This window comes from Suncus etruscus, chromosome 14, assembly GCF_024139225.1.
Source record: "Suncus etruscus isolate mSunEtr1 chromosome 14, mSunEtr1.pri.cur, whole genome shotgun sequence".
In the NCBI taxonomy this organism is placed as follows: domain Eukaryota; kingdom Metazoa; phylum Chordata; class Mammalia; order Eulipotyphla; family Soricidae; genus Suncus; species Suncus etruscus.
The window spans coordinates 39,233,235-39,242,902 of NC_064861.1; the positions used below are offsets into that span (position 1 = coordinate 39,233,235).

General features: G+C 55.2%; 1 protein-coding gene and 1 non-coding gene across 2 annotated transcripts in view; one reads left to right on the forward strand and one right to left on the reverse strand.

Moving 5' to 3' along the window:
- Positions 1 to 9,668, reverse strand: part of PIEZO1 (piezo type mechanosensitive ion channel component 1) — a 31,464-nt gene extending 21,796 nt beyond the window's left edge. The window contains exon 1 of the mRNA XM_049787385.1: positions 9,605 to 9,668. Coding sequence (XP_049643342.1) covers positions 9,605 to 9,668 — 64 coding nt within the window. The remainder of the gene's footprint in view (positions 1 to 9,604) is intronic.
- LOC126029147 (U6 spliceosomal RNA) lies at positions 7,374 to 7,477 on the forward strand. Its single transcript, XR_007502800.1, has one exon. It is a non-coding gene; the product is annotated as a U6 spliceosomal RNA (small nuclear RNA).

The window sequence follows — 9,668 nt, forward strand, 5'->3', positions numbered from 1 at the left end:
GCTTGCAGGCCTGACCCAGCTGCCGCAGGTGCCAGGAGGGACGTGTGGGCACAGGGCAGGCGGCCCTTGTCTCGTACTATGGGGGAGAGGCTAGTGGACACGTGAGGAGCCCGGGGCCAGCCCAGGCCTGAGGGGAGGGGCCGTCGTTCCTCAGCACTGGGGCTGTGTCACCTCCCAACCACTCATGTACCTCCAGGCCCTCCTAGTGCACTCAGGACCAGGCCACCCCCCCAATGTGGGCTTGCTCAGGGCAGATGCTCAAAGCCCCCTCCCCCATGACTCAGTCTCTTAGCCTGTCCAGTCATGTGGATAAAAGTGAACCCTGGTTCCTGCGGGGTCACAGGCAGAAACGTGGCCTGACCACCCTGAGGGTGGCCCCCGCATGTGGTCAGGTCCCCCCCACTCTGCAGGGGTGAGAGGTGGGCCTAGCCTCCTGGGGAATCAGCACTGGGGGGGCAGGGCAGGAACAAGGAGCTGGGGGAGAGAAAAGAGTAGGGCAGGAGCACAGCTTGGTGTGAAATTAGCCATATGTGATGCTGCCCTGAGGAAGATCCAAGACGGTTCCTAGAAAACCTTCCCTCACTCTGTGTATGGGCAACCAGATAGGCACACATTTGCACACACACACACATACACACACACACACACACACACACACACACACGGATTCACATTTCACATACCTGCACATTCGGACTCACATACCTGCAAACACACTCGACCCACACAATTATAAACACACTGACACACACCTACACACACACCTTGGGCCTTTACACCCACGGCTCCATCTCTCCCCAGATGCCCATGAGTCCCTCTGAGCCCCTGGTCTGACTGACACGGGTTAAGCGTCCCATGCACCATCCCTGTCCTGGGTCAGCTGGGCTGAGCACAGGGGGCTGAGCAGCCTCGCAAACTGACTAGTCCATGCAGGAACCCACAGTCACAACCGCAGCAGTGCCAGCAGGAGGGAGCCCCACACCTGGCTCGGGGGCCTGGCTAGGAAGGCTCTGCCAGACCATGGCCTGTGTTCAAGTGACAGGACAGTGTCCTACCCGCGTTGGTTGATGCTTGTGTGGCACACATGGCAACAAAAGGTCCTGCCCAACCCAGCCACCCCAACATCACCAGTGCCCCCAGCTGATGACCCCAGCCCTGGAGGAACCAGAACTTAAACATCACCCCATGGGACAGTAGCGCTGAGCCCAGGTGTGGCCATAGGACCCTCCTGCCCCCAAATAGGCACTGAGACTCAGCAGGGGCCATGGCCTGGGCATGATGGACGGAGCAGTCATGATCCCCTCCTGGAAAAAGAGACGAAAATCCACATGGCGCCTGGACACTTCCTGTTTTGATGGAAAACTGACTTGGTTCCCACCAGCAAAGCAAACGGGTTGAACATGGGGCCAGAGAGATAGCATGGAGGTAAGGCGTTTGCCTTCCATGCAGAAGGATAGTGGTTCGAATCCTAGCACCCTATATGGTCCCCTGAGCAGGCCTGGAGCTATTTCTGAGCGTAGGACCAGGAGTAACCCCTAAGTGCTGCTGGGTGTGCCCCAAAAACAAAAACAAAAACAAAAACAAAAAAAAACGGGTCCAACATGCCCATGTCAGGTGGGTGAGGCCAGGGCAGCAAGAGTCCTCTAAGCCTCAGTTTCCTCACAGCAGGGGTACCAGCCTGTGTGTGTCCCCGAAGCCTGCAGTGTATCACAGCCAGGCCCAAACCTCTGTCCCAGTTACGTCTCCATGTTCCCGATTCCTCAGCCAAGTCCCAGGCCCCCACCTAGTCCACACAGTGATGATGCCCAGAACCCTCTTGGTCTAGCTGCATGGCTGCTCCTCGGGGTCACTCCTCTCCCAGCACAGCAGATCTGTGGGGGCACAGTAGTGGGAACAAGGCGGGACCACACACAACTATTGCAGTCACACAAAGACACAATCACATGCAATCACATCTCTAGCCACACAAGCAGCCACACAGTCTCACACACACACTACTCTAGTGGGCCTGACCCTCATTCAGGGAAACAAGGTCTTTGCCAATATGTCAGGGCAGGAAACAGACTTTACAGGGCCTGGCCCTGCCCATACAGCCAGAGGAGATGCCACAACCCCCAGCCGCCCAGGGCCCCACAGGCCTCAGGCTTCATCCCAGGGTCCCCCGGCCCCAGCTGCAGGAGCAATTCTGAACTCCAGAGATTAAGGCCCACTGCTCCATCACCCCCAGAGGGCCAGTCTGCAGCCCCTGATAAGGCCCTGGGCCCTGGGTGGGTGTGACCCCCAGAAACTGAACAGACAGCCCTGGGCAAGCCAGCAATGAAGACAAGGTCCCAGCACAGGCTAGCAGCTGTGTGGACTGAAGAAATGACCACAACCTGTCATATACACACACTTATGCATATAAGCTCATAGAGTACACACAGCTCATCACACAGTTCATACATGCACACACGTGTTCACATGGGCACATGCACAGTACATTGTTCATTCACCCATATGCTTACAAACTGTAGATGTGTGCACATGCTTAAGCATATGATGTTGGTGCACACATATTTTTGGTCATACCCAGCAGTGCTCAGAGGTTACTCCTGGCTCTATGCTAAAGAAAACCTATGGGATGCTGGGGATTGAACCGGGGTCAGCTGTGTGTAAAGCACACACCCTCCCGGCTGTACTATTATTGCTTTGGCTCCATGTGTTTCTTCCTGCATAAAGAAAGAAATAGGAGCGGGGAGGAGCGGGGGAGGGAGGGAAAAAAAAAAAAGAAAGAAATAGGAGACCTTAGTAAGTGGGAAAAGGGGCCTGAAGAAATAGCACAGCGGCGTTTGCCTTGCAAGTAGCCGATCCAGGACCAAAGGTGATTGGTTCAAATCCCGGTGTCCCATATAGTTCCCCGTGCCTACCAGGAGCTATTTCTGAGCAGACAGCCAGGAGTAACCCCTGAGCAACACCAGGTATGGCCCAAAGACCAAAAAAAAAAGAAAGTGGGAAAAGAGGTCAGAGTGATAGCATAGCAGTAGGGCATTTGACTTGCATGCAGCCGACCAAGGATGAACCCAGATTTGATTCCCGGCATCCACTATGGTCCCTCAAGCCTGACAGGAGCAATTTCTGAGTGCAGAGCCAGGTGTGGCCCAAAAACCAAAAAGAAAAAAAGAAAGTGGGAAAAGATCCCATGTTCTTGGATTGGATAAATCAGAACTGTTTCCAACAACCATCCGGCTGATACTAGTATATAGACTAAACACTACCCTCACTCAGATCCCAATAATAGTCTTCAGAACTCAAAACAGTCAATAATAAGGTCTGTGTGGAATCATGAAACACAAACAGCCATACTAAGACACAAGAGATTGGGAGGCAGCTCATTACCCACCTGAACCTTGACGGCTCCAGTGAGCCAAACTGCACATTGCCAGGCAGGGAAAGACTCCCACAAAAGGGTCAGAACTGAGGACCAAGGACCAGAGCTCCAGACTACAGGCAACTAATTCTTACCAAAGGAGCTGGGCACATGACACCGAGTACACAGACCCCCCTGACAACTGTTGCTGAGAAAACTGCATGACCACATCTTGGAAATAGGCTGAATCTGCATCTCATGCCACACAGTCAAGTCCATCCAAAATGGATTCATGACTTTGTATCAGGCCAGAACCCATAAATCACATCAGAAACATTACCAGTAGAGGGGCTGGAGCAAGAGCACAGTGGGGAGGGCTTTTGCCGTGCATGGTGCTGTCCCAGGTTCAATTCCCAGCATCCAACATAGTCCTCTGAGCCCACCAGGAGTGATTCCTGAGTGCATAGCCAGGAGTAACCCCTGAGCATTGCTGGGTGTGGCCTCCCAAAGAAAATTATCCATAGCGGGGCCCGGAGAGATAGCACAGCGGCGTTTGCCTTGCAAGCAGCCGATCCAGGACCAAAGGTGGTTGGTTCGAATCCCGGTGTCCCATATGGTCCCCCGTGCCTGCCAGGAGCTACTTCTGAGCAGACAGCCAGGAGTAACCCCTGAGCACCGCCAGGTGTGGCCCAAAAAAAAAAAAAAAAAAAAAAAGAAAATTATCCATAGCATGCTCCAACATCAAAGGTGCCTGATGTTCCATTGGCAAAGGCAATGAAAATAAACAAATGATACTTCATCAAATTAAAGGGTTTCTGCATGGCTAAGGAAACATGCACTAAAATACATCCAAGAGAATTGGAGAAATGACTCTCACATCAGGTAAAAGAGCCAGGATACAGAACCATGTGCACACACTAGATCTTGACCTGGCACCTTCTCACCCATGAGTGTGCCTAGGCAGAGCTCTGGGCAGGCCCACAGGAGAGAGGAGACAGGAAGGGTGGGTGGATTCATGAAGAGCATTGGGGAAGCCAGGGTGCTCGTACAGGATCCTGCCACTGCCCAAAAGAATAGGGACTCTCAATACCTGTGGGAGAGGAAGGCAGTAGTCAGGGCACTAAACCACGGTCAGGGCCAGCCAGGCTCAGGCCCCTCCAAAGTAACAGGCCAAGGCCGAGTGCTGGTAGAAGAAGAGACTATTAGGGCACAGAGTTCAGGTTACGGGGGGTTTGGAGCCAAGATGGACAGAGACAGAGTCACTCTGGGGTCCAGAGTCCCTGTTGCCACAGGGTGGAAGACTTGTCCCACAGGGTGTGGACAGTGGCAGGTGCTGGGCAGAGAGTTCCCGTGTGCTCATCAACTGCTTCACAGAGCCCTCCTAGAGGTAAGCTATATCCTTGGGCCCCTGGGGCCCTGAGAAGCAGCTGACAGGGCTGCTGTGTCCCCTATAGGCCAGCCCAGAATGTAACCCACACATGGTGAGCACTGGGGACGAGGGGGGGGGGAAGACTAGCTCTCAGCTCCCATGAGGGCACTGGGGTCACATGACTCCTTTCACCTGAGTGGGTGAGCACATCTCCACATAGACCAGACAAAGCAGTGGAACAATGGGGGATGTGAAAGCCATTGACGCACTGGGATTCTCCCACAGTCTATCCCTCAAGGTGTCGCCCAGCCTGGGGCCACCCCCACCCCCCAATGCTGAGACAGTCATCTCCCTGGAAGGTGGAAGGCACATCCCAGGGCATGGGTACCCTGTGTTCCTAGAGGGAAGCTGGGTGAGGGCTCAGAGGGGGCTGGACTTCCAGCAATACTCACAACTGGTGGGCTGTCCCCCCACCCCCGTCAGATCTAAGCTGAGGGTGAGCTAGTCCTATCCCACCCACTATGACCTCTAGCCCCTAAAATAAGGGGCTACACAGGGCAGAGCCCCTTTCCCAGCTGCCAATGCTTCACCCTGACTGGGACCCTCCTCTCCTCGGTGTGGGGGGCTGGGGACTCCATCCCGCTGTGTCAGGATCACTCAATCCCCCCTCCAGGCCTCAGAGCCATGGACAGACCCAGGACACTCAATTCAGGGATGCAGGCATCAGACAAGAATGTGCCTCACCCAGAGGGGCCCCACACTGGGTCCCAGCCAGCAGCTGCATCTCGTCCTGGATACCAGCCCTGAGCAGCTGAGCCAGGCTGTGTGCAGGCCTAGGAGGCTCCCTGGGGATGTTGGGACCCATTGACTGGTGATCAGTCCCTGAACACTGTGATCAGCTGGGACAGTTAGTGCCTGGACACAGCAAGGACCTAGGTGCAGGGTCCAAACCTGGGGGCCCCACCCCAGAGCAGAGCCAGCCCTGGCTCTGACCCAACCCAAAGCTCAGCTTCAGCTTGCTGAGTGAGTGATGGAGGACCCCTCTGCCCACCCATCACCCCAGCTCAGCTGAGTGAGGGATGGGAAACCCCTGAGTGGTGGAAACAGCAAAGCCACAACCTGCGTTTCTACCTCAGGAGCAGGGTGAGGTGAGGAGCCCACCCAGGAAGCAGTGCTGACTCTTCCTTCAGTCCCCCCACTCCAGGCCCACGCAGGACCTTGCAGCCACCTGTGACGTGAGCGTCACCCCAGGAACCCCTGGCTGCCACGTCTGCCCTGGGGCAGGACCTCATCTCCAGAAACCAAAGCAGGAAGTGCCTGCGGGTTGGTGCCCACAGCCAGACAGCAACACCCAGCCTGTCCCTCAGGGACCAGATACCTTTGCTGGGCACATGGGTGGTCTGGGTCAGAGGTAAGGGGGCGTGGCCTCGCTAGGGGCATTATAGGCTGCCTAGCTCTGACCTCATCCTGGATCCCAGCACCCACCAGGCTCAGAGACCCCTAGGTGGATGGATGGTGAAGGTGCCTACACTTTCAGGGAAGGGGCTCCGGCCTGACCATGACCCAGGACAGAGCCAGGCTTTGGAGACACCTTTGGGGCAAGGCGGGGTTGCCAGGAAGGCCCATCCTGCCTGTACCACCGACCACCAATCCCTCTGTGTCCCCACCACAGCTGCCAGACCCTGGTGGGCTCCATAGTCCAGGCTGTGGTCTCAAGGGTTATACCCTACCCTGCCTAGAGTGTCTGGGCAAACACCCAGGATGGGGACAGCAAGGCTTGGAGTCAGTAGACTCAGGCCTGACCCACAGGGCACCCAAGGTTCATATTGTGCACAGAACTTATTGCTCCTTTTAAAGCTCCCAGTTGGAGCTGGAGCCATAGCACAGCAGGGGTGACATTTGCCTTGCAAACCTTGGTGACCTGAGTTCAATTTCTGGCATCCCACAGGATCTCCTGAGAACCACCAGGAGTGATTCCTGAGCATAGAGCTACGAGTAAGCCCTGAACACCATCAGGGCTCAAAAAGCAAAAAAACAAAACAAGGGGCCGGAGAGATAGCATGGAGGTAAGGTGTTTGCCTTTCATGCAGAAGGTCATCGGTTCGAATCCCGGCGTCCCATATGGTCCCCTGTGCCTGCCAGGAGCAATTTTTGAGCATGGAGCCAGGAGTAACCCCTGAGCACTGCCGGGTGTGACCCAAAAACCAAAAAAAAAACAAAAAAAAAAAACAAAAAACCAAAACCAAAACCAAAACAAGGGGGCCGGGAAGGTGGCGCTAGAGGTAAGGTGTCTGCCTTACAAGCGCTAGCCAAGGAACGGACCGCAGTTCGATCCCCGGGCGTCCCATATGGTCCCCCCAAGCCAGGGGCGATTTCTGAGCACATAGCCAGGAGTAACCCCTGAGCGTCAAACGGGTGTGGCCCAATAACCAATAAAAAAAAAAAAAAAAAAAAAAAAACCAAAACAAAACAAAACCAAAAAACAGGCGCTGGAGTGATAGCACAGCAAGTAAGGTGTTTGCCTTGTACTCAGTCAAACCTGGGTTCAATCCTCAGCATCCCATAGGACCCCCAAATCTGCTAGGAGCGATTTCTGAGTGCAGAGCCAAGAGTAACCCCTGAGTGGTGCAGGGTGTGGCCCCAAAACAAACAAACACAGTGCTTGCTTCAGTAGCACATATACTAAAATTGGAATGATACAGAGATTAGCATGGCCCTTGCGCAAGGATGACACGCAAATTCGTGAAGCGTTCCATATTTAAAACAAACAAACAAACAAACATAATAATTTAGGGTCCTGAGTGGTAGCACAGCAGTAAGGCATTTGCCTTGCATGCAGCAGATCCAGGACAAATGGTGGTTCAAATCCCGGCATTCCATATGGTCCCCTTGCCTGCCAGGAGTGATTTCTGAGTGCAGAGCCAGGAGTAACCCCTGAGCACTACTGGGTGTGACCCAAAATCCAAAATAATATCAATAATTTAAAAATAATAATTAAAAAATGTTGGGACAGGGGGCCGAAGCAGTGGTGCAAGAGGTAAGGCCTTGCCTGCGCTAGCCTAGACTGCGGTTAGATTTCCGGCATTTCATATGGTCCCCCAAGCCAGGGGCGATTTCTGAGTGCATAGCCAGGACTAACTCCTGAGCGTCACCAGGTGTGGCCAAAAAAAAAAAAAAGTTGGAGCCGGAGCGGTGGCACAAGTGGTAGGGCATTTGCCTTGCATGCACTAACCTAGGACAGACTGCGGTTCAATCCCCCGGTGTCCCATATGGTCCCCCCTGCCAGGAGTAATTTCTGAGCACACAGACAGGAGTAACCTCTGAGTTGTCACCGGGTGTGGCCCAAAAACCAAAATAAATAAAATTAAAAAAACTTTAAAAACAAAAAAAAATTTTAAATCGCTCCCAGCTGAGGGGCCTGGACAGGGGAAAGGTGTTTGCCTTACATACGAACAATCTATCCACCTCCATCACCAAATAGGGTCCCCCAAACACTGTCGGGCGTGATCCTAGAGCACCAAACCCCTAGCTTCCAAAGTAAAAAATCACTTGTCTACAAAACCCAGCCCCTGGGTGGAACATACATGGGAGTTCAGAGCACTTTTCACACCTGGACAATGAGTCTCAAGTTTGCCCCCTCACCAGACAAGGAGATCCCAGCCTGTTGTGGGGAGGTGCTACCCACCCCAGCCTGCTCCACAGGGACGAGGGACTCAGGTGACTCTGTCCGTCCTCAGGCGCTGACATAGGCCCTCCTCTCCTCATGCCTCAAAGACCTCATTGATTCCCATCCTGAACACAGCGCCATACGTGTACCTCTGCCGACCACGACGACAGGGTCTGGGCGCCAGGCCTGCTGCTAACTTCATGTCCCTCCCCAGCTGGGCACTGAGTCTCCAGCTGTCCAGGGCTGGCACAGGTCTGTGTGGAAGGTTCCAGGGACTCTGTAGACGCTTCAACTGAAAACTCCTCCTCTGCTTCCACCAGCCCCCGAGGCAGAGCCTGCCAGTTCCATGATGGAACTTCATCTCCTAGGGGGCCAGGCGGGGCAGCAGAACTCATGGGCCACATGGGGGAGGGAGTGTGGAGCTTGGGAACCCTTCTAAGAAGGGGCCCTCAAACTGGCAGCGACTCCAGGGGCTCAGTGTTGCTGCTCAGAGTCTGAGGGAGCCCTCCCAACTCAAGAAGCCTCTGAGGGACCCTGGGGCGCCTCTGAGTGACCCCCCCAAGGGAGGGCCAGAACCTGGATCTAAGGTGGCCCAGTAGGACAGAATCTCCGGGTGGTCCTCAGAGGGTGGTCCAAGAGAGACATTATCTCCCGGTGACCCGACCCGAACCACCAAGCAGGACCTGGCCCTCCCCTAGCAGAACCTGGCCCTCCCACAGCTCCAGGGACCCGGAGCAGGAAGCCTGCGCAGGGGCAGAGCAGGGAGGAACCCAACTATTTTTTCCAAAGTGCTGGCCGGTGAGTCGGCTGTGGGGTGCGGACGGGAGGAGACGGACGGGAAGGGGAAGCGAGGGGGCCCGAGGGCAGGCAGCAGCCCCAGGAAGCCACCGCCGCTGCCAGATTGGCCAGGAAGTCATGATGCAAGTTTGCGCTTCTTTCTTTTCTCTCTCTTTTTTGTTGTGTGTGTGTGTGTGTGTGTGTGTGTGTGTGTGTGTGTGTGTGTGTGTGTGTGTGTTTTAACCCCGATGGAAAAAGGAAAATCGCGCCCAGCTCTGGGGCGCTCCAGCCCTTCTTGGAGCGCTTCGCCCGCACCCCCTAGCCCTGCGTCGGGCCCCCACCCAACACACCCCTGCCGCCCCGCGCTCATGCGTCTGGAATGCGGGGCCCGGGCGCGCGTCTCAGTGCCCGCCCGCAGGGTCCCCCGGACCCGCGCCCCACTCACCGGCCAGGAGCGCAGAGGGCAGCAGCAGCCAGTACAGGCCCGCGCCTAGCACGTGCGGCTCCAT